This window comes from Phoxinus phoxinus (assembly GCF_949152265.1).
Source record: "Phoxinus phoxinus genome assembly, chromosome: 7".
NCBI classification, from domain to species: domain Eukaryota; kingdom Metazoa; phylum Chordata; class Actinopteri; order Cypriniformes; family Leuciscidae; genus Phoxinus; species Phoxinus phoxinus.
In genome coordinates this window covers 10,029,653-10,055,425 of record NC_136882.1, presented here as the reverse complement: position 1 = coordinate 10,055,425, position 25,773 = coordinate 10,029,653, and the positions used below count along the sequence as shown (strand labels likewise).

The 25,773-nt window shown below is 38.4% G+C and overlaps 1 protein-coding gene across 1 annotated transcript; it reads right to left on the bottom strand.

Annotated features, from left to right (window-relative positions):
• Positions 1-410: 410 nt before the first annotated feature.
• Positions 411-15,453, bottom strand: galnt5 (polypeptide N-acetylgalactosaminyltransferase 5). The gene is made up of 10 exons (XM_079617930.1): positions 13,536-15,453; positions 13,245-13,411; positions 11,865-11,984; positions 11,524-11,659; positions 10,204-10,323; positions 7,980-8,097; positions 7,262-7,591; positions 7,022-7,102; positions 6,787-6,930; positions 411-1,075 (listed from the first exon to the last, which is right to left on the bottom strand). Exons 1-10 carry the CDS (start codon positions 14,588-14,590, stop codon positions 938-940), a joined length of 2,409 nt encoding a protein of 802 aa, XP_079474056.1. The 5' UTR covers positions 14,591-15,453; the 3' UTR covers positions 411-937.
• Between the last annotated feature and the right edge of the window lie 10,320 nt (positions 15,454-25,773).

The window sequence follows — 25,773 nt, the reverse complement described above, 5'->3', positions numbered from 1 at the left end:
AAATTGGGTTGAAACAACCCAGCATTTTTTAGAGTGTAGATATAATGTAACTCTGTTTAGTCCCTTTAGATAGTAGACAATTAAAGTACTTTTAGAAAAAAAAAAAAACAATGACAGCCATCTATAATATTGTCAGTAAGGTTGTACTTCTAATGACCAAGACCGGCAAGTTATCTAAGATTGGATACAAAAATGTCAAGATAAATTATAAATGACCAATTATCAATTGGCATTCCACCCTAAATTCAAGGTCATGATAAAATGGAGTCAAACAGTGATTTAATTTGAACTAAATAACTTAAACTGCAATAACTTAAGCACAGTAGTGCAAGGAATGTGCAGAAAACCTTCAGCCACACCATAGGATTAAGTCGTTGGCCCAGAGGCACTTAGAGGTATGCAACACTCACTTTTCACAATCCAATCTACATTTTTATTCTTGTCCAAAAAGCAGTTTCACTTTGAAATACACAATACGATAATAAAGTCATAATTTCATACCCACTTCAACAAGATGTGAAAAAATCAAATCCTTGATAGTGTTCAGAGACAATTTGAACTTTATTGTGAAAAATCCTCAAACGTTGAAATTTTGTTTGTTTGTTGTTGTTGTACAAAACCCCTGTGTGTAATTTGCTATCAATATCCATTGCCAAAGTATTTCTCACAAAAACCCTAAAATATGAATAATCTGAATAGCCCAAAAGAGACACCTGAATCAATCCCCAAACTATTATGAGTAAAAATGTAAAATAAATAAAAAAATAAAAATCAAACAACAAATGCACACCTGCATTACACATATGAACCTTACACACAAAAAAATCCTCAAACCACACATATTAAAAGACAAAAAAATATATAAAAAAAATAGAGAAATGTCATTAGACAGAGGAGAAAGTTGTGATGGAGAATATGTGTGATATTCTGGAGCATCTCACTGAGCGTAGTAGTGTGTGAACTGCCATTTTTGAAAAGTATTGATGGGATCACAGTTCTTAAGGTAGATGCCAGCTTTAACTCCAGCTTCCAGACAGATGGGTTGGGAATGACTCTCTATCATCACATGCTCCGTCTAGACAGATATAGAAGGTAAACTTAGGTCAAAACATTATTACACACTTGAACTAATCACACTTAAAGCTTGAGCTAGGTGCCCAAAGAGTACATAATATCTGTACCGTTCCGATACAGACCTTTTTTGCCAGATCGGGTGACAGTCAGACAAGACTGATCCAGTCAAGCTCAAACAAAAGGACAAAAAAGCACTATAAAAGTTTTAGTGAATTATATTCCAGGTGTTCTGAAGCCATTAAATTGCTTTATTTGAGGAACAGAAAAATTGAAGTTCACAGAAACGGTTTCATTCGCAGCAGCTGTCAAATGTCATTCTCCATTCAGCATCTTCAAACAGTGTCATATACATTTACTACAGTCAGCACAGTAAATCTCTCTCCAAGATGTTCCAATGTTCACATTATTATGCATAATCTGAACATAAAGGTCAGGGCTTTTGTTTAAAATGAGTTTATTGGTGATTCTGAATGGTGTGGTGCGCACTATCAGATGAAAGGACTGAATAAAACTCGTCATTCACACAGTAATTGGAATATAAAACTCAATGAAAAAGTTTCAGTAAACAGTTGGACAGATACTCTCAGTATTATGCCATTAGATGGCGCCAAAGACAGTCTTAATGATTGAGTCGATGCAGTTTGATCACTACTGGGGCACAGGCCCCCCAAGAATTTTCCAAAAGTACTAAATTTACTTGGGGGATCTGAAGTCATGTTTTTAACAAAAATTAATGTAAGTATGTGCCGCAGATCATTTAATTAGTTTGATTTTACAGTTTAGGGCTTTGCTTAAATCGCCTGTAAAAATGATTTTAGGTATCAGAAGTGGATACGGTTTGGTTGATGAAAGGTAAAATTACCTTTGGAACTCTGTTTTATCAGTTTTATCTGTAGTTTTATCATGGTAATTTTTAACCCCTTAACAGTCACCCCCCTTTTGGAGAATAGACGTGAAAATGCACTATCCAAACTTAAATGTTTTTTATTCAAGAATGCTTTGGAATATAGACCTAAGTTTGGTCTTGTTTTAAAGAAGACACTCAGCAGACTATTGAGCACTTCAAAAAATTAAAGTATGAAAAAGTTTTGGAAGTTTAAATTTACTGGAAATCAAATGTACTGTACAACCTATTTTTTATTTTATATAAAATATATATTTTACTAAATAATGTTTACTCTAAAACTACTATAAAACCAAAGCCATATGTCTAAATCATCAAATATGAAGTTGATTTCAAAAAAAGTGAAGTTCCTATGAGATTTTGTTTAGGCGCTGTACCAAAATTATCCACCGGGTGTCACCCACACTCCATTGACTTTTTTTTTGATGGGTTCTCCTGTAACAAATTGAACAATTTCTATCCAAATTTCACTTCTATGACAAAACAGACACCAAACATGGAAACTGGAGACTCAGACCTTTCCAGCAATATGTTTAGTCAAGATTAGAAAAGGTTTTGATTATAAAGTAGTTAATTTTTTTTTTGTAATGGTTGGGAATGCATCAGCTGGACTGAGTGGCAAAAGAGCTGCTCCATGACTGAATTTAATAGGGGAAACTGATAATTGTTTATTTTACTCGCGTTTTTCGCAGTTTAAACTAAAGGTTGGACTCGATACAGTGTTCCTTAACAACTTAACAAAGATCCAGTGATCCATGGGTATTGACATGCAACCAGGAATCATATTCCTGACATTTGTATGTGCCTGATTTCGATGCCGGGGAAATACATAAAGCAAATTTGCCTGTGAATGTTTTATATACGGTACTGTAAATAAAATACAGGTAGGTCTAAATCCCGGTGATCACTTATATCAATGCTATAAATATCATCATATTGCCCAGCCCTAAAACTTGTGTAGTTTTTGTCAGTGTTTATTTAAAAACATCCAATTACCGGTATGCAGAATATACGAGGGTAAATATTTTATTGAGGAATTGTCAATACAATATATAACAAACAATACAATATATAGAGTGTGGTTTTACCCCAATATTCAACATATTGACACAACATGATAACTGCAAATCCACGTTTCACTGCCTGGAGTCCAGTTGTTTCTATGAATTGCAACGATCTATTTGCTTCTCTGTTTTGTAGCTTTCAGGCAGTCTGTAAAAATATACCTCAGATTTCTTGTCAAATCTATTTGTACAGTCAATCTCTAAGCTCTTTCCCGTTTTAGATGTGTGTGTTTTTTTTTGCGGCATTCACGCTGAAAACAAAAGCTCAGTCTTTTTGCCATTTTTGTGATTAGGTGACGTGACACTGCCTGATATGGATGTGAAGGTTAAAGTAAAGAAAAAAACAACAACTTTCTATTATTTTAAGGGTAATGTTTTCATTAGATATGCTTAACATATTGATGCAGCGTCAGAGCACGCTCCTGTCATTCATTATCGCTACTAATGGCTTTTAATTAATCAAATAAGAGTATAAAGGTTTTGTAATCATTATCAAATGACTTCTTGATGATACTTGCCCATGTGGTTCCTGAGTTCCTAGGATCAGCTTGCATCGTTATATCTACGAGAACACATAGCATGCATTTCTAGTAGGGTTGTCAAAAGTACCGGTACTTCGGTACTAAGTCGGTACTGACATTTTTTAAATGTGACGGTACCGTGTACCGTGTATACGCGGTACCCACTAATAGACAGTTGATTTCAGTCGCTTCCGTGCTTATCTAAGCGCAGGGCTTCAGACTAACGTTTTTACTAGGAGCACTGTAGCCGATGTATACCACGATATATACTAGTATCTGTGAATAGGCTATTAAACCGCAAAAAGACAATTTAAAAGTCCCATATTGTCAAAAATTTTATTTCCAAAAATTATTTTTGTTTTCATGATAACAGAAGTCTAGGGGCTATGTAACTACCATATACGTTTCAAAACAGTCAGTCCACAGACAAATACACACAGCCTGCATAATGTAGCTTTGCCTTTTCACAAGCCGTTGTTGACTTCCATAAAAATGTGAAATATATAAAAAAAACGATAAATACTATATAAACGATAAATAAAACAATTTGTGGGACTCTCGCAAGATAGAAATATCTAAAAATAAAACATTAAACATTTAAAACACAAAAATAAAATTATTCATAAGTTGCACAAAAGCAACAAGAATAACTAAAACTAAATACAACCGATTTACAGGCCAGAACGAGTTTCTATTTATAACGTTCGCAGCGTTGAGCGATGTAGCCAATTACAGACATGTGTTGATTTCTTGAATGCAGTGGCCAATGAGATGCGTTTAAGATAGAATCCACTCACCGCTTAAAACTGACTTTTTGTTCAGTGCTGAATTCTGCATGCTGGCAAATCATCCGATTATAACAAACGAAGTGTTGACATTATGAAAGATTTATTGTGCAGTCAGCTTCATTGAGAATAGCGGAGCTTTGTGGCGCGATGAACTGAGATGTCAGCTTTTTAGGAATTATTAAAGGGGGTGCCAAACCATGCACGCAGTAGCTTATGCTTGCTTTTATGTTAAATTAACAGTGGTTTGTGAATGTTTATGCTTTAATAACAAATAATTTATCACCATCATTACAGGTGTTTTATTTACCTTACTTGTGAGCATCACCAAGCCACAGCATACATGGCCCTAGTTACCTGTGGTTGGCCTGGCCGTGCGTCACTCAGAAAACAACAGGCCAATCAGAAGAGAATGAATATTAATTAGACAGGCCAAAATATACCTGTTCTTGGCAGAGCTCCTGAGAAAGGAGCTGTACAAATATATTTAGATGTTTTTTTTTACTTGTACCGCAAATATATATTCTTAGGGACATTAAAACCTAAAATAAAACTTCAGAAAGGTGTACAATATGGGACCGTTAAATATGAATCCTGAATGTTCTGCTTGTCTGAAGCACGCGTGACACTCGCAGTGTTTTCAGAATTTGCTGCCTCACAATATGAGGACATGAATGTCATCTCCAGAGCCGCTCTGAGACACTTCATGAGCATTGTATTGTTTAATTTGAGAAAAACTAACATCATATCATATACACACAGAAACTCAAAGGTCTTCATGACAACCCGTCAAAATAAAAGTTCGGTTTAACTTGAAATTGACAGAAATAACAAAATTAGGCTACTGTTGTACAGTAGATTTAGCTACGTCTCAATGCACTGTAATACTACTACTACTAATAATAATACGTGCATTAAAGGTTGCTTTTTTTTCACTTGATCTTTTTATAAACCATGTTTACTTTTAAACAGCATGTAGCCTTCAAAGTTTATATGTATTATTTACTTATGATTACCATCATAAATAATAAACTAATTGAATTGAATTTAATATATTTTTAAAATAGTTAAATAAAATAGAAAAATAGTTCCAACAGATGTAGCTGTGGGGGTTAATACATGCATGTTACATGTGCAGCAGCAGCAGCATGTCTTAGATGCTCACAGCAATGTCTGTGAATGTATTAGCAGTAGCAAGTCTCGGTACTTGCTCTGCAGCAAAAGCGTAGCAGATCTATTCCACCGAGACCAAATACTTTGCCATATCCATTACAATTTAAATATTATTGTTCAATAAATAATATTTTATTTTATGCAAATAATATGCCATATTTGGTATTAAGAAAGGGTTTGTTAGTGATTGTGATGTCAACTTCAGTGAAAGTTACAGTATTACTTCATTAGATGGATGTGACCTTATTCTGAATAAGACAATATTCCGATTAAGGTGTTTACATGAGTTGCATGTAGAATATTCCTTTGATGTTCTCGTTTTACATGTTCTAGAATATAGATCGATTAATGGCACACGTCATTACATCACCATGCCACGCAGGTTCGACGTTCTCTCCGTATCAACATACAGTTTGTCTTCGTTATGGTACCATATACAGTTCAGGGTGTTTCTTTTTAAAATTTTATGTGTGTACATGTCTATTTTAAACACCTACTGTGAACACCGACTGAATGCAACTTTCCCTGACACGGCGCGTTTGGGCATGATCAGTCGTAAGTATCAAATTACATTCATAATCGGCCTTACAGTCGTTAAGTGTGTCCCCTGCTTCAACCGGCTTAATGTCGGAATATTGTTGTCTATGTAAACATACTGAGGGAGTCAGTAGCAAAGACTTTTATATTGAAAAGAACTGAAACAAGGGTGTAAACAAGGACGTTATTTTACGTCTCGAATCGAGGGAAATTATATCTGTGAGTGAACATAAGTGTGAAAGCTCACTACAGAGCTAAAAGAGGTCAAACTTAAATAAAAGAAAGTGCTGGAGCGACGTTCTCACTGCTGAGCCTCAACTAAAGGGAACTGTCGATTTCACCACAGTGATATTTCTCATGCTGAGAGATAAGCAGCTGTACTTTTATGAGGAAATAACACATATTGTGTAAAAAAAAAAAGACAGAATGAGAACGGTTCCTAATCTGTTTTATTTGAGCTCCATGAGATGAAGCATATTAAACACAAGATTAGGAATATTTTGTTGCTGTTCGTGGTCAGTGACTATTTTTTTCCAGCAGAAGGAAAGCGTTTAGTGATTTTACTTTATGAATGTAGCATTAATACATATTTTCGGCTTTAATATTTGTTTTGTGTGGTTTTATAAAAGCAATAAGGTACTCGAAGCTAGTGCTGTATGGTGAATAAGTCACGGCTGAAGGGTATCAATGGTGCTATACCTAGAGATTGTATTTTGCCCAGGACTTACCAAACCTTTACCAGACTTGTGCATCCAGCGGAGATGTGGCTTAGTGTTGTCACATGGTTCCATGATAATCTGTGTTTCCTGAGGAGCCAAGCAGGAAGTGTTCTGTCGAAGCATCCTTAACCAGGTGTAGCTAAATTGTTGACTCTGAGGCATGAGAAAGCAGGACAGTGATTTTATGATGAAAGATTATACAGCAGAATAGAATATGTGAATAATACATCTGAATTGGATTTACCTTATTTGCGAGCTCACATTTATCAAAAGAAAATATGCCATTTTGAAATACCAAACATTTTCTGGCTCCAACATTAAAAATCTGAAACAAAGAGACGTAAATTTCTAAACAGAAAACAATACAACTAACAAAGAAATGCAAGAAGAATGTCTCTAAGATTAGTGACAGAAGAATTAGGCAAATCCAATAATATATCTTCTATAATAAATGTCCTCTAAAGTGTATATATGTTCTACCTACCACTCCTTCAGCTTTGACCAGAGGAGCGTCCAGGTCAGGGTACACATTCTCCAAGTACCATTTAAAGCTTTTACACTTGAGTTTTTCTCTCAGCTGAATCTGTTCTGTCAGATTTCCTATATCAGTCACACTTTTGTCCAGTAGGTGGTGGTAGCCATGACCATAAAAGATCTCTTTATATTCATCCATCCACACCTCAACAACCCTGGCCAAGTTTCTCTCGACTGTCTTCACACGGTCTTTAGGGAACTTGTAAGGATTATCGCCACGGAAGATGTGGCCGACACGTGAGCAGGGGATGATTTCAATCTCGCCGCCACACATCCAGATCTGCAGCACAAGTAACACATTACCTGCTGCCACGGGCAATCTATACAATTATTTAGAATAGCTCAATAAAAGTTTAAAAGGACTCATATAAAAAAATCCCCCAGTTTTAGAGCTTTTTTGTTTTTCATTAAAAGTCCATGCTGATATGTCTACAAGACTGTGATCAATAATTTAACTCAATAATTTAAAATAAGGAGGGAGAGAGAGAGAGAGAGAGAGAGAGAGAGAGAGAGAGAGAGAGAGAGAGAGAGAGAGAGAGAGAGAGAGAGAGAGAGAGAAAGCGGCCAAAAACGCAATACAACTAACTATTTTATCAAAGAAAGAAAAAGAAGAGATCCATTTAAATCTTTGGTCTCTGGACTCAGCTAATGCACCTTTGCTAATTTACCTTGAAAGAGATTTCCATGTTTTCACCACCCCAGACATCCAGGCCTGGGTCGTATGCCCCCAGCTCATAGAAATAGTTCTTATCTATAGAGAAAAGTCCCCCTGCCATTACAGGACACCTGTGCAAGAATAAAAACACAATTAGAACCCCTATAAGTATTGAAAGTACACAGAAACATCTAGGTGACTATTGTAAACCCTATTCCCTGAAGGAAGGAACAGAGACATTATGTCAGAACTGAACTGACGAATTGGGAACTCGCCTTAGAGCCCAATCACCTTCGAGTGTAAACTAAACGAGCCAATGCACTTTGGCGTGCAAGATTTGCATTGTGAACTATGCCCCGCAGAACGGCTATATAAAGAAGCAGCCCGATCTCATCCCAAGGCGTCATATACTTACGCTTTTGACAAATCGTCTACATCCAACGCACATGGCACCCTTTAGCGTCAATATGAGACGCAGATAGATATGGGCCAGAAGGCGCCTCCTAGTGGTCTAACCCTAACCCTACCCCAGACCTAAACCCAACCATAACCGAACAAAGCTCTGTGCGTGTCATATTGACGCTAAAGGGTGCCATGTGCGTTGGATGTAGACGATTTGTCAAAAGCGTCAGTATATGACGCCCAAGGATGAGAATGCGTTGAAAGAAGAGCATGTGCAATGCACATTCAGGTTTGCGCTGAGGAGCAGAGCCGGTGACCCGGTCGCTCAGTGGTGGTGCAGCAATTGTGGTGACAAGACGTAACGTATATAGTAACCATAGTAACCTAGACGTTCCCTATCAGTCAGTCACGTTTGACTCTGACTTCCTACATCGACTGAACTTCCAGCACTCCACGTAAGCCACCTTATCATGGCCATGTACTTATGAGTCCCTTTAGGGAAGTATTATTCTATGTATTATGTTAAAAGAAACAACAATATATTGTATCTTCATTTAATTGGACAGCAACTCATTCAGTCATGTCTGGCAACATTTTATTTTTACAAACTGATTATATTAAACTCTCAAACTATATTAAAATAAAATTTAATAAAATAAAAATCTATATTAAAATAAAATATATTTATATACATTATATTTTATCTATGAGACCTTAAAGGCTTTCTTATCCTTTGGATCTCTCTGGTGGACAACATTAGTATTACGCCTTAATTCCTATTGACATAAACTATCAGTCAAAAGTTTTTGATCGGTAAGATTTTTAATGTTTTTAAAATAAGTCTCTTCTACTCACCAAGGTTGCATTTATTTGATTAAAATTTTTATTGTCAAATTATTTGACAAGAAAATATTAATATTGTTACATTTTATTTCAATTTAAAACAGCTGTTTTCTATGTGAATATAAAGTAAAGTGTAATTTATTCCTGTGATCAAAGCTTAATTATCAGCATCATTTCTCCAGTCTTCAGTGTCACATGGTATTTCAGAAATCATTCTGAGATGATTTGATGCTCAAGAAACATTTCTCATTATTATCAAGGTTGAAAACAGTTATTGAATTTTTACTTTGATGAAGAGAAAGTTCAAAAGAACAGCATTTATCTGAAATAGAAAGCTTTTGTAACATTAAACACTACCGTTCAAAAGTTTGGGGTCAGTAATAATTTTATTTTATTAAATTGATCAAAAGTTCCAACGAAGACATTATGTGTTACAAAATATTCTACTTCAAATAAATGCTGTTCTTTTGAACTTTCTATTCATCAAAGAATACAGATTTTTTTTACACAACTATTTTCAACATTGATAACAATAATGAATGCTTTTTGAGCATCAAATCATCGTATTAGAATGATTTCTGAAGGACCATATGACACTGCAGACTGGAGTTATTATGCTGAAAATTCAGATTTTATCACAGAAATAAATTACAATTTAAAATACATTAAAATAGAAAACTGTTATTTTAAATTGTCATAATATTTAACAATATACATTTTGTTGTTGTTGTATTTTTAATCAAATAAATGCAGCCTTGGTGAGCAGAAGAGACTTCTTTTAAAAGCATTAAAAATCATACCGATCCAAAACTTTTGACTGGTAGTGTATGACTGATAGATTAAAAACTGCCCCATCGTGCATTGTAAATTCATCAGAAATGTGTTATATGTACTCAGAATGCCCTGTTGTCCATGTATATCAAGATTTGTAAAGTTTAGATGGCCTATTTGTCGTAGTTCAGCTTTGACCAACGCCCTTACACTGTCGTTACCTGATGGGGTCTGAATCCTTGACCTGGTTTTTTCTAATATATTCTTCAGGTAGAGCACTCCAGCCAAACACCAGTGGCCATCTGAAAATACCTCTTTGGAAGTTATCAACAAGCATGTAACTGAAACAAAACAAACAGACAAATAAATGCATTTTAGTGCATGCATTTTAACAGTTCAGTGAAGCAGTGAAGCAGACCTATACACTTGAAATGGTTATTTAATCTGATGAGGACATGGACATGTGCTATGTTACACCATGGTATTATTTGAAGTGCCTTGTACAAAGGACCCTTATGGAACGAAAATGTATTTCCCACATATGAATGGTCAATATATTAAATAGTTTAACAGTATATTTGAAAATATACAGAATAATATATTACAATATATTGAATAATACAGAAGGAATTGCCGCTTTTCATATATTTACTAATATATCATAATGTATGTAATTTTATATTCAGTAATACACTTCATAATATATAGATGTATATGCGATCAGATATGGTACTGGATATGAAATATATTGCAGATATATTTACTCATGCAAAATAAACACACATACTACTGTTTATAGAGAAATATAGAATGTAATATATATATTTTTTTAATTATTTACATTATACATTTTTCATATTTTCAAGCTAGATAACAAGAGCACAAGAACACATGCATGTACTAAAGTATTTAGCCAAAAGACTATCACTGTGCTGAGGAGAGCACAGCTATCACTTTTAAAATATAGTAATTATAGTCTTAATGATGATCGGCCAATCATCAACCGAACCACAGGCTCTACTCTTCAGCACATGGTAACCCCAAAAATACCCAAAAAACTTTTAAATTCCAAAATAATAGAACATTAAACACTAACAGATCTCCCCCTATATTAATATTGACCAAACACATTAAATAATACTTAATTTTTGCTCTCCTCAAAGTCAGTCAGAAGCAAAGCATGCTGGAAACTCTGTGTTAACGTATTCCGTGAATTTGTGTGTGTGTGTGTGTGTGTGTGTGTACATATATTGCACATACATGTTCCCATATAAATGTGAATGCATGTACACAATAAAGGATACAACTTGTGAATATTACATGTAATGCTATTTTTGTCTTCTTTTATAAATATTTTAATATATAGCCATACATGGTCAATGCATACCCATGCAGTGTATTGAAAAATATAAGCACTAGTTTCCCATGAAATGTATTATGTAATAAATCACATTATATTTTGCAGTATATTCCCATATATTTTTGTTCCGTAAGGGGAGCTCAACAGTTATTTAATTGCAAGACTGAATATACTTCATTACCTCATGTCCTTATCGCTGATGACCTCAATAACAGGACAGACCACTTTTTTGCGGTCCAGGTAAACTCTTTCTAACAGTGGCTCCAGCCACCCCACGTTACACTCAATATGAGAGTCCAGGAATGTCAACACTTCACCTGCAGATGAAACGACATCTGTTACAGCCAAACACTAAAACAACATCCATTATAGCAGAGAGACAAGCTGTCTATGCTATGTATCCCAATTTACAAACCAATTAAATTAAGCACAAATCTAAGGACAGTCCCTACGCATATTGCTATTGTATAGATTGAAGCTTTCTCAGTAAAATGAATTAAACTGAGTGTGAGTGTACAGTACCTGTAGCAGCACTGGCCCCTGCAATCCTGGCTCTGATGAGGCCTTGTCTCTCTTTCAGGCGGATGATTTGTACTTTAGGGAACTGAGACATATAAACATCCAGCTGGCCCTTCAGGTAGTCTAGAACACAAACAAAATCCCTCATAGAGAAACAAAACCACAGAAAGGTGAGGACTAACATACCTTCAATTGCTTCTTTAATTAGAGGTATACTTTTCTGACTTCTGTGCTGAAGTGCCAACTAGCCTCTCCCTATGGAGGATCCCACTTTACAGATAAAGCGTTGTCGGGATCATTTCGGTTTCCCGTAGTGATAAAATTCTGTCTAAAATGTTTAAGGCCAGACAAGTAATTTGTTAAGGCTTGGTTTGTAGGGAATTACAAACCTGCGCACATATATTCAAATGTGCATAACTATAGAATTAATTCTTAATGCGCTCGTGAGCGCCATCAGCGTTTCTCACAGGTTCGCGTTTAAAGTCTGTGTAGAGAGAACGATGTCGTCTTAGCGTTCTCTAATTTAATAACTAATGATCTTAGCGACGAAGTGAATCAATCAAAACTAGCCTAACTTTAGCTGGAAAATATCTTTATTCAAGAACCGCTATAAATCCAAAAAAAATCTCTGTTACCTTAAATTATCCGTTTATCACTGTAAAGCTGCTTTAAAACAATCTACATTGTTAAAAGCGCTACACTCTAAAATATGCTGGGTTATTTTAACACAATTTTGGGTCAAATATGGACAAACCCAAACGTTGGATCAAAAATGCAATTAAAAAATTTAACCCAATGGCTGGGTTTGTCCATATTTGACCCAAAATTGGGTTAAAACTACCCAGCATTTTTTAAGGGTGTATATAAATGAAGATGACTTGACTTCTATGACAATTTGAAAGCAAAGATTGTTAATTTTAAAGAACATATATAAGTCTATAAATCAGAGGATTTTACTAACTTTTTTTCTTAAATGATTAAATCCATGCTTATATTTTTATTCCTGGACTTTTTATTTTTTTTGTCATAGATTAAGCATTGTTAAATTAAACTTTTCAAGATTTCAAGTAGTCAAAGGAGTTCCTTATTCAAGAAGTAAACTGAAGTGGATGACTGTGAAACACAAGCCTGTTTTGTATCATGTTTACCCTTATTTAGTGCTGATGACTTAAACTCACACAAGTCATCAGCACTAAATACAAGGGTTAAACATGATACAAAACAGGCTTGTGTTTCACAGTCATCCATACAGGATCACCCAAAATGTACCTTAATACTATGTGTGAGGTCTAAAGCTTTTAACTATTAAGACATAAACAATGTCACTGATCTCACATGATTCAAAAAAATGCAAGTAAATCAGCACATGATTGTCCCTCAGACCTTTGGTGCTGCAGTCGTCCACCAGAATGATCTCCTTCAGCAGGTGTGGAGGAGACCTGTTGAGCACACTGTGCACTGAGCGTAGCAGAGTTGACCACACCTCATCCACAAAGCAGAAGATCACGCTGGTGTTAGGCAAGTCATCATGAACAAGATTTTCTGAACATCTAAACAATACAGGGTATGGAAGTGTTACACATACATATATCAGTGCTACATCTGCTTGCCATTACATAAAATTTGCCATGACCTCCCCAAATACAACAAAATTATTTTATGGTTCAAACTCACGTTCGTGGTCTGGTGTCTGGAATGGCTCTATCTATTGGTATCTGTTCACTCAGGAATACATTAAAATATCCTTCACTCCAGCGTCTTCGAGACTCCAGTTCTTTATCTCTGGGAACACTTGCAGCTTGTCCAAACTGTCCCACGGCCCGCGGATCTCTGGGCAAGTCTGTCGCATCTAGGGTCATAACCTTATGAAGCTCTCCTGACCTCCTCAATCGCACACTAGGAGAGTGTGCTGTTTCTACTGGTTTTTTAGTAATATCTGGTTTAGTTTTGTTGTAAGTATTGACATGTTTCTCTCTATTGTCAATAATATTATTCGGTTTATCAGTCTTTGTTGGTTTGAGAAAATCATTACTCAAGTTATTTTGTAAACCTGAATCTACTTTCTTATGTGACATCACTAGTGTGTCATTGGTATGATTTACTTTCTCCACAGTGTTTTCTTTGAGCGCAGGAGAATCAACTTTCTCCTGGACAGCAGTCAGTGCTTTAGTAAGTAAATGTGCTTTAACATCTAGATTTGCTTCTGTCTGTCCAAAAGCAGCATTTATTTTGTTCATCTTTGCAGATATACTGTTCACTTTGCCGTTAATTTCAGTTTTTGTCTCATTTGTTTTTGGAGATATGCTAATAATTGTTCCTTTCACAGGTGATTTCACAGTTAGATTTCCTTTGCTTTGATTAATTACCTCCTTTTGTTCCATTAACATTGAATTCAAATGTTTATTGTTGTTTAACAGAGCTTGGGGTTCTGTCCTAAACTTTGGCCACTTTCTGTAAACCTCATCAACTTTCTTTTCAAATCTTTTTTTGTTTTTAAAAAACTCCCTCTTTTCTACGTTTACTTTTTGCAGAGGATGTTTAAACACATCATCTACATTGCCTTTATTCCTTCTCTGTTTTAGCACAATATCTCTCTCTTTGAGATCCTGATTCACATCATTGAAGGATATCCTCAGTGCTGCGATATCAAAGAGGAGCCAGATTACAGATGCGATAAACACAAACGCTAGGACCCTCCCACTGCCTCTGAAATACTTCCTAAACTTCATTGTTTTGTTTTGAATGTTCACACTCAGTGCAGTACTGACTGACTCCACATTCTTAAACTGATGCCTACCTGAAATATTCAGAAGTCGCAACTGATTTAGAAACAGAAAGATTAATTACGTTCTATGTGGGCCAAGATGGAACAAAAGGAATGAGTTCAATTGGAACCAACGTTTTAACAACATAGCAGAGAAGCCGCAAAAGTTAGCAGAATTAAAACGAAACAACTCTGTCACTATAGTTACAGTTGTTATTCAAGCTATCGCGATAATAGAAACGGGATTTGATTGTGGTTTACCTGGGCGTACAGACGAGGTTTATTCCACTTGTGAATAGCTGTTGTACTCTTAAATAGACTATTTAAATGTACCAAAACATGATGTTTTAAATGTTGTTATTGCCATACACCAAGTGAGAGAACGTAGCCACTACTTCACTAAACATCCCAAACTCCAAAACTAACCTACTGCGTGGCAAAATTTCTGCAGTATGACCTAAAACTCTGTTGTCCTGGCAAACTTCCGCAGTTTTGCACTCAAAGACATATTAGATCCACAATTAATCCATTTGAGATATTTTGTATCAAAGAATGCTGAAAAAGTCGCGTGAAACTTCCAATTGAGATCGTCGTCGCAAAGTTTGTCATCACACACGTGCTGCTCCGGTCTTCTCACATGAATGTTTTCTGCACTCGTTTCGATATTCTAAAGGTTCGTTTCGACAATTATCTGGTGCAACTTCTAAGCGCACACACAAACACACGTTCCACTGGGTTAAGGACATCCTCCTTTAAGCCCGTAGTTCCTGCTGGCGTCCTGCACATCAGACCTGCCCTGTTTTACACGTAGGCTAAACACATTTATGTGACGACGTGTCAATATACAGCGATATTTTGGACGCACTAGCAAATTAAATTCTGTTCAGGGTGTGGTTCGAGTTAGACATATAACTGTATGTTTGTCAATACACTCGTTTAAAACTTAAAACATGATATCACTACAGTTGGTTTTTTGGATTACCATGGCAATAGCATGATTGAAGTAACTTACTTGGTTAGTGCACACCTACTTGTTTCATATAATAACTATTTTACACATATTAAAATAATAATACGGGAATGTACAATTACCAACAATGTCCTTTAAAATAAAATAAAAACCATCTTATAGGCCTATTTTAATTTAATTGACTAGATTTGTGTCTGGATATTCTCTCAACCAATTTAATGAGGTAGCCTAGAATGCTTTTTAGCATTAAGTAGGCTATCTGCTGTGCTCATTTAGCAAGTTTTCTAAAGACAATTATCAATGATTCATTCACTATTGCCTTTTTATATTTGTGTGCAAAACTAATTTCAAGCATTAGTCTTTAAATACAAATATAAATTCCAAGATAAATATAAATTCAGTCAAGTGTGTCCCAATTTTTTGACTCAGTGTAAATACCACTTGCCCAGTTCCATGGCTCATGCATGATACCTTACTATTACCATATGATACCTTACTTGTACCATGCTACTGGCACAGTATTTTTTGGAAGAGTATGTGGAGGATTAACATTAACATGGTTATAACTTACATGTATGCTCATAGTCTGAAAGATTGTGAAAGATTTAAAAGCTGCTATTTAGATCAAATCTGGTCTAACCTGTTTCGTTGCAAGATAAAACCTGAAGCCTATGTTTGTTCTTCTAGAATAAATGAATGGTTTTGAAATAACACTCACAACACATCTTTAATCATTGTGGGTGAACTGCTAAAGAATTACATTTTTTGGTAACATTACAATAAGGTTCATTAGTTAACATTAGTTAATGTATTTAATAAAATGTTAGTTAATAAAAATACAGCTGTTCATTGTTTGTTCATATTAGTTCACTGTAACTAATGTTAACAAATACAACCTTAAGATTTTAATAATGTATTAGTAAATGTTAAAATTAATATTTCTATTAAATATTAATTTCTACTAAGATTAATAAATGCTGTAGAATGGCTAATTCTTAGTTCATGTTAACTAAGGTAGTTAACTAATGTTAACTAATGAACCTTATGTAAAGTGTTACCGGTTTGTAAATGTGAGACTATAAATAAAAAGTAGATAATATTAAATTAAATTAATATTAAAAGATTAGTAAAGTCAATTGGCCAATAAAGGAAAACAGGAACAGCAAACTGTCTAAAAACTAACACATTCCAAATTTCATGCTATTTTTACAGTTAAACTTAAAGAAATATGATTAAATTTGTATATCAGTATATGGATTAGAAAAAATTAAATTAGCACTTTGACTGGTGGCTTAAATAACCTTGGAGAGAATTGTAAATTAGTTTAGATGTTACCTGTTTATTCCAAATGAGTATAATAGTAGAAGACTGAGGTTGAACATGTTATCTTGAAAAGAACCCTGTAAAATGCAGACAACCCCCTTAATTGAGATATTTTCCGGCCCCGAAAAAGTGACTCTGGCATGTCTTGAGTTGAGCGGAACAATCGTGCATTATGTCTTTATAACATGCTAATTAGGGATTTGGAATTAAAATTACAACAGTTGGTCTTTCATTTGCATAGAGGTCATGTTTAGCTAATGTGTCTCTTGTTAAAACCGACAGCCAGCATGACTATGGTTAAATCTGACCCAGTGACATTTCCTGTTTCAAATTATGCACAATGTGTGAATTAAATTAATTAGAGAATTCATTAAGAAATATGGCTCATGGAAACGACCGTAATATTTAGTTATGTGAGGTCATTTTCTTTCATTGTTGGAGCTAATTTGTTTCATAACATTTCCTGCTGTACTATCTGCCCATGTTAACTATGATGTATGCAATTTGTTAGGGCTTTAATTAATTTTGATTACATTTTATACTAAATGTTCAGCTTGTTTGGAGAGATGGCTCCCATTGAGAAAACCTTTCAAACAATTAATTTGAAATCAATTGCTTCCTTTTTCACTCCCTTTAACTAGTATGGCACTGTGTGGGAAATCTGTATGCTATTTCCTGCAGCTGTGATTAGCTGTAAATATGCGTAATGAGTGATCATCTCCACCTCTGCTACCACAGCAGTCAAATAAATGAATTGGACTGTTGTAATGGTTGTTGTTAGTTGTCTACCCATCCTCACACCGCAGCACTCTTTTTAATTAGTCCTGGATTGCGATGTTTGGGCCTGAGATGGTGCATCTATTATGTCCAGCGCTATAGCCTTTAAACAGGACCTCGCCTCGAATATGTAAATCTCTCTTTTGCAGGCAGAGACAAACCCAGCCCATCAGTTTCTGCCAATCAGATTGAGTGACAGAGGAAGAAAGTAATAATAATAAAAAAAGTCTAGTTATGTTGTATAAGATGACATTCAATGTTATAAATGAACTTGCTCTATTAGGGCACAATATTTTCCCACCTGAAATTGATTTTCATTTTGATAACATATGAAAACAGCGTCGCATAAATTGATTTACAAATGCTTCAATTAAATCATTGTGTTATAAATTCTCAAAACAATCATTAAAATCTATGTACCTATATATTGCACATTACATGTATACTCACCAGAGATAAGTAAAGCACAATTGAATACAATACATGCTATTGTAAACACACATCAAAACATTTTAAGTAAAAAATTTTTTTACGTTCATTCATTCGTCTCTCTGTCTTTTGTCAAGGCAGATTTTGATGTAATCATTGTTTTATCCATCAAAAGCACTTTGATGCACATAGACAGTAAATCAGGACTAAATATATAATACAACTACCTTATTATGCAATATAAAATGTTGGATAACAGGTTAGAAACATAATTTATCTTGAGCCCTGCGTGATTTCTGATTATGTTAGGGGTGAATTTAAGTTGATTCCCATTCATCTCAATGGCAAAAAGTGTCAGATAAAGGTGTGTTTAAATTAGAGGGGGAACTCTGTAGGGAAGTGGGGAGATTCATTCCTTTATCAGCTGTTGAGCACTCTGTCACTAGATGGCAGCTTAGTTCATTTAATAACAGGTAAATATAAACGTACCCAGTGTACCCGGAATTTGGTACAAAGAAATTATCACATTAAGGTGCATAGCTAGACCCCTTTTACTGGGCACAAGCCTAGTGAAATATTGATTTTGAATATAATTACACTGCAAAAAATACTTTCTTAGTTAGTATTTTTTTTTTTGTTTCCAGTCCAAATATCTAAAAATTCTTAAACCAAGAAGCGTTTACTAGAGAAGTAAAATGACATAAGAAATTCTATTTTATTTTAAGATAAAAAGAAAGTAATTTAAGTAATTTTTGCTTAAAACAAGCAAAATTATCTGCCAATGGGGTAAGAAAAAAATTCTTGGTTTCCATTTGAATTAATATTTTTTTTCTTGTTTTCCATTCTAATTCAGATTTTTTTTCTTACCCCATTGGCAGATAATTTTGCTTGTTTTAAGCAAAAATTACTTAAATTACTTTCTTTTTATCTTAAAACAAAATAGAATTTCTTATGTCATTTTACTTCTCTAGTAAATGCTTCTTGATTTAATAATTTTTAGATATTTGGACTGGAAACAAAACAAAAATACTAAGTAAGAAAAGCATTTTTTGCAGTGTATTATATTAGTACCTATACATATTTATAATATAAATGTCTGACAATGGAGCAGTACACCTGAAAATGTACATGTCATGTGTTTTTGCTGTTTAGAAAACACAAAAGCATTTTTTAGGATAGCAGCCACTGGGCAGAAGTGACGGCAGCGCCTAAACAGTCTTAATAGAGTCACGCCCAATAATAACCGACTGCATATGTCAAGTCAGTTTTATTTACATAGTGCTTTAATAAAGATTGTTTCAAAGCAGTATTTTGGCTGTTGTTCAGCTGAAGTCAGTTCAGTGTTGATTTAGTTCTGTTGTAAAGATAATTAATTATTAAATGTTAATTATGTTAAATTAGTTAATTTAAAGCAGTTCTGCAAAAAAAAAAATGGCAGCATCCACCTCAGTTTAGTTCTCATACAGTTCTCATTCTCAACTGTGTCAGTAGCCTACAGTCAGATCAATAATATTGTTGGATGTAAAGTAAGTATAAAGTAAATCTCCAACTAAGCAAGCCAGAGGCAACAGTGGCAGGGAACCCAAACTCCATAAGGTGACAGAATGGAGAGAAAAAAAAAAACTTGGGAGAAACCATGCTGAGTCGAGGAGCCAGATCAACTCTGGCCAATGAACGAACACAGTGTGATTATGATTCAGGCTGCATCAAAAGTCAGAATTCAGATCGGAATCGGTAGCATTCAAATATTCATCCAACCACAGAGTCATACGTCACAGCAGTCTGAGGACAGCAGCACCAGGCCAGGAGTCTCAGGTCTTGTCCACACTAATACATTTTCGTTTGAATACGCATCTTTTTCTCTCTGTTTTGGCCCTCCGTCCACACTGAGACAGCATTTTTATTAATGAAAATGGAGCTTTTTGAAAACGCTCTCCAAAGTGGATACATTTGAAAACGCCGTTTTCACGTTGTAGTGTGGACTGTCAAAACGGAGGTATTTAAAAGGGCACCTATTATGAGAAATTCACTTTTACATGGTGTTTGAAAAAAAAAGTCAGATTCTGGGCAATGTGACGTACTTTTGCACAAGCCCCGCCCACGACCGTTGACATACACGGCATAGACCCGCCCTGAGTGAGCTGTACACAGTCCACCATTGTTTCGACGCCGGAGCAGAAGCGATTGAGGTGTTTTGTTGTTAAATGTTAGAATGAACATAGCAGTCATCATATACTCCTGGGCCTGTATTCATAAAACATCTTAATGCAAAGAGTAGCTCCTAGTGACAAACGAAAATTCTTAGAAATGTGGGCATTTAATCAAAATTAAATAAAAAATGTAATTCAGAAAGCATCTTAACCCTTAAAAGAGGTCTTAAGGTCAAAATTGTTAGGAGTATGGACGAGGACTTTTAAGAGGCTTAAGAGTTTTTTTAGCAGAGGAGAAAATGACAAAAAGACAAAGAGGGAGAAGAGATGTGTTGCAGACAATGGATGACAGTGAGTTAATAAGACGCTATAGATTAGATTGTGCAGGAATCATGTTTGTGACAGATCTTATTAGAGACACGCTAAAGGGATAGTTCACCCAAAAATGAAAATTCTGTCAGTAATTACTCACCCTCATGTTGTTCCAACCCCGTAAGACTTTCGTTCATCTTCGGAACACAAATTAAGATATTTTTGATGAAATCTGAGAGCTGTCTCACTCCTCCATAGGCTTCTTAAGGGATTGAAACTTGCCGGCCCAGAAAGTTATTAAAGACATCGTTAAAATAGTCCAAATGACTACAGTGGCTCAAGCATATGTTTATCAAGCGACGAGAATACTTTTTGTGCACAAAAAACAAACAAAACTAACAACTTTATTCCACTATTCATTATATTCTCCGTGGGCCTGAGTGTGTTTGCGTAGTATATCTGCGCAGCGCATCACACACATGACCAGCGTCGGCCAATAGTGAGCCTACGTGGTGACGTGCTGCGCAGATATACCACGCAAACACACTCAGGCCCACGGAGAATATAATGAATAGTAGTGATGCCAATATAAGGGGTTAACCGCTATAAGCTCCCACGTCTGCTTCTTGCCCTGTGCATTGACACACGGCTCGCATTTACCTTTAAAGGTACACTGTGTAGTTTTAAGTATTTTATTAGCTAAAATCAATGTCTTTATTCATAAATATGTCCTCAATGGTGTAGAATTACCTCTCCCAATGATCCGACTTATCCTCGTACGCGAAGAATTTCTTATCTTTATTTACATGGGACAGGTAACTCCACGGAGGCTTCTATGTCCTTCCGCCATCTTGAAAAACTATAATACCAGAGAGGGACAAAAAGCACTAGCTACCTCAACGCGTTTTCGTTCAGAGCCAGCGTAACATGACTGAAACCATCAGAAACAGACAAAGAGAGAGGTGTAATGCGTGTCACTGCCCCGGTAAATTTGAAAGGCTGCACTGCACGGTACTTCATAATGCAGGATCATACTTATACCGAGCCACAGGAGAAATGCCAAAATTTTATTTAAAAGGAAACGTGATTGGCGAATTCAAAAACCGAGGGTAAATATCGGGATAGATTTTCCCAGGTGGAAAGAGCTAACGAAGGAGAAAGACTTTGAAATGGACGCTAAAGTTGCCTGCTTTCTTCTCGACAGGTAAGTCAATGTTACGCATCCCAGCTCAGCTCCTTCTTCACCACGACAGACCGGTACATTGACTGCATTACTGCAGAAGCTGCACCGATCCATCTTTTAATCTCGCGTTCCATCCTTCCCTCACTTGTGAACAAGACCCCAAGATACTTTAACTCCTCCACTTGAGGCAGGGACTCTCCACCAACCTGAAGTCGGCAAGCCACCCTTTTCTGACTGAGAACCATGGCCTCGGGTTTGGAGGTGCTGATTCTCATCCCAGCCGCTTCACACTCGGCTGCAAACCTTCCCAGTGCATGCTGAAGGTCCTGGTCTGATGGGGCCAACACGACAACATCATCCGCAAAAAGCAGAGATAAAATCATGTGGTTCCCAAACCAGACACCCTCCGGCCCCTGGCTGCGTCTAGAAACTCTGTCCATAAAAATTATGAACAGAATCGGTGACAAAGGGCAGCCCTGCCAGAGTCCAACACGCACCGGGAACAAGTCTGACTTACTACCAGCAATGAGAACCAAGCGGACTGCTCTGATCTTACAGGGCCCGGACCCCATACTCCCAGAGCACCCTCCACAGGACGGAGGACGCCACAAGGGACACAGTCGAATGCCTTCTCCAAATCCACAAAGCACATGTGGATTGATTGGGCAAACTCCCATGAACCCTCCAGCACCATGGAGAGGGTATAGAGCTGGTCCAGTGTTCCATGACCAGGACGAAAACCGCACTGTTCCTCCTGAATCCGGGGTTCTACTATCGGCCGTATTCTCCTCTCCAGTACCCTGGCAACAGTTGCCCACCTCCACTGTAAATAGTGTTGGTAGGGCACTGCTTTCCCCTCCTGAGGCGCCGGATGGTTTGCCAGAATCTCTTCGAGGCCAACCGATAGTCCTTCTCCATGGCCTCACCAAACTCCTCCCAGGCCCAATTTTTTTCCTCCACAACCACCCATGCTGCAGTCCGCTTGGCCTGCCGGTACCCGTCAGCTGCCTCAGGAGTCCCACAAGCCAGCCAGGCCTGATAGGACTCCTTCTTCAGCTTGACGGCATCCCTTACTTCCGGTGTCCACCTCGGGTTTGGGGATTGCCGCCTCAGCAGGCACCGGAGACCTTACGGCCACAGCTCCGGGAGGCTGCGTTGACAATGGAGGGGGAGAACATGGTCCACTCGGACTCAATATCTCCAGACTCCCTCGGGATCCGGTCGAAGCTCCGCCGGAGGTGGGAGTTGAAGATTTCTCTGAAGGGAGACTCGGCCAAACGTTCCCAGCAGACCCTCACAGTATGTTTGGGTCTGCCGAGTCTGTCCAGCTTCCTCCCTCGCCATAGGATCCAACTTACCACCAGGTGGTGATCAGTTGACAGCTCCGCCCCTCTCTTCACCCGAGTGTTCTAGACATAAGGCCGGAGATCAGATGAAACGACCACAAAGTCGATCATCGACCTCCAGCCTAGGGTGTCCTGGTGCCACGTGGACTTGATGGACACCCTTATGCTTGAACATGGTGTTCGTTATGGACAAACTGTAACTAGCACAGAAGTCCAATAACAGAACACCGCTCAGGTTCAAATCAGGGGGGCTGTTCCTGCCAATCACGCCCCTCCAGGTGTCACTGTCGCTGCCCACGTGGGTGTTGAAGTCCCCCAGTAGAACGACAGAGTCCCCAGTTGGAGCACTTTCCAGCAGCCCTCCCAGAGACCCCAAGAGGGCCAGGTACTCTGCACTGCCGTTCGGCCCGTAGGCGCAAACGACAGTGAGAGACCTATCCCCAACTCGAAGGCGCAGAGAAACGACCCTCTCGTTCACTGGGGTGAACTCCAACACATGGAGGCTGAGCTGGGGGACTATACGCAAACCCACACCAGCCCGCCGCCTCTCACCATGGGCAACTCCAGAGTGGTAAAGAGTCCATCCTCTCTCAAGGAGTGTGGTTCCAGAGCCCAAGCCGTGCGTAGAGGTGGTACCTATCTCTAGTCGGTACCTCTCAACCTCACGCACCATCTCAGGCTCCTTCCCCGCCAGCGAGGTGACATTCCACGTCCCTAGAGCTAGTTGCCGTGTCCAGGGATCGGGTAGCCGAGGCCCCCGCCTTCGACTGCTGCCCGATCCACTTTGCACTGGTCCCTTACGGTCCCTCCTGCAACTTCTCTTAGTCTGACCCGTCATCTAGGACCTGTTTGCCTTGGTAGACCCTACCAGGGGCATATAGCATAAGCTTGTAATAATGTTATTAATTCCAGTGGTACTGGTGGATTTCTGCGGGAAATTCGAGCATGTCTTTGCGTCATTATTTTATTTTACTGTCTGTGAGGTAGGTGAAGACACCACATCCACTCAGTCGCCAGCCCTGCCAGATCTTCATGACCTGCCCGATCTTCACGTCCGGCCAGCCCAGCCAGAGACGATTCACTTCCAGCCTGCCCAGCCAGAGATGGTTCACGTACAGCCTGCCCAGCCAGAGATGGTTCGCGTCCAGCCTGCCCAGTCTGAGACGATTCATGCCTGTCCAGCCGAGCCTGCACTTCACGCCTGTCCAGCCGAGCCTGCACTTCACGCCTGTCCAGCCGAGCCTGCACTTCACGCCTGTCTAGCCGAGCCTGCACTTCACGCCTGTCCAGCCGAGCCTGCACTTCACGCCAGTCCAGCCGAGCCCGCACTTCACGCCAGATCTGCCGGGCCCAAGGCAGTATGCGTCATGCCTGCCATGCCTGTGACTGAGAGCGTCATGCCTGCTGAGGTTCTTTTTCCGTTTATCCCGTCTGGCTTGGAACTCAGGTCCCGTACTGCTCAAAGCCCTCTCCACCGCTGGTCCTGCCCAGCTTAGAGCCCTCTTCACCGCTGGTCCTGCCCAGCTCAGAGCCCTCTTCACCGCTGGTCCTGCCCAGCGCAGAACCCTCTTCACCGCTGGTCCTGCCCAGCTCAGAGCCCTCTTCACCACTGGTCCTGCCCAGCGCAGAGCCCTCGTCACCGCTGGTCCTGCCCAGCTCAGAGCCCTCTTCACCGCTGGTCCTGCCCAGCTCAGAGCCCTCTTCGCCGCTGGTCCCGTCCAGACCCGTCTTTGCCGCTGGTCCTGTCCAGTGCTGACCTCCCCAAGAAAATTTTGGCCACACGAAGGTTCTTCTCCGCCATGGCCACCCGAAGGGTGCTACAACGCAGCCTACAGGATGGTATCGGCGATACCATCCTGGAGTCTCCTGTCTGTCCTCTCCCTGTCCACCCTCCGGTCACAGACTCCAGGATGCCTACGGCGTGGTTCGCGCCTAGTGGGAGGGGGGAGTAATGCCACATTCTCTACCTTCATCTCCGTCTGTGTCTGCACTACATCTCCCATCATCCTCCCTCACCTTCACCTGCTCATTATCTTCACCGTCATCACCTGTGTTCTGGTTATCATTAGTTTATCTTCATCACCTGTGTCTTGTCAATCACCTTCATCTGTGTCACCTGGTTTTCTTTCATTATCTGTGTGTATTTGAGTTCCTCTTCAGCCACTTTTCAGTTGCCGGTTATTGTTTGTGCACACGCACACTGTTTCGAGTGTTGTTTGGATTTTGCTTGTGAAAATAAACTAGAGTATATTTTTGTACATCGCCCGACCTTCTTCTTCATCGGACCTCTTGACGTTACAGTGTGACAGACCTGAATGAAAGGCTCATTATGCAGCTCATTATGCGGGTCATTGTCTTCTCAGGTGTGAACCACTCATTATTCATGATGTGTTGGATCATATGCTGCGCATATCGCATATTTTTTTTAAAAATTTAAATCAATGTAAGCGTAAGTTCTATCAGAAAGACTCCACTGCCACGTCATTAATACATAATTTCGTGCAGCCAATCACAGCTCGACATCAAATATAAAAAGACTGATCTTACCCTCCTATTTTGTTGCCTGTATGTGTCGTAGCGAAGTTCCCCTCCTTCCTCCCCAACACCACCACCAGGATGGCTCCCGTACACTCGTTCGGGTGGTAGGCTCCGCACCTG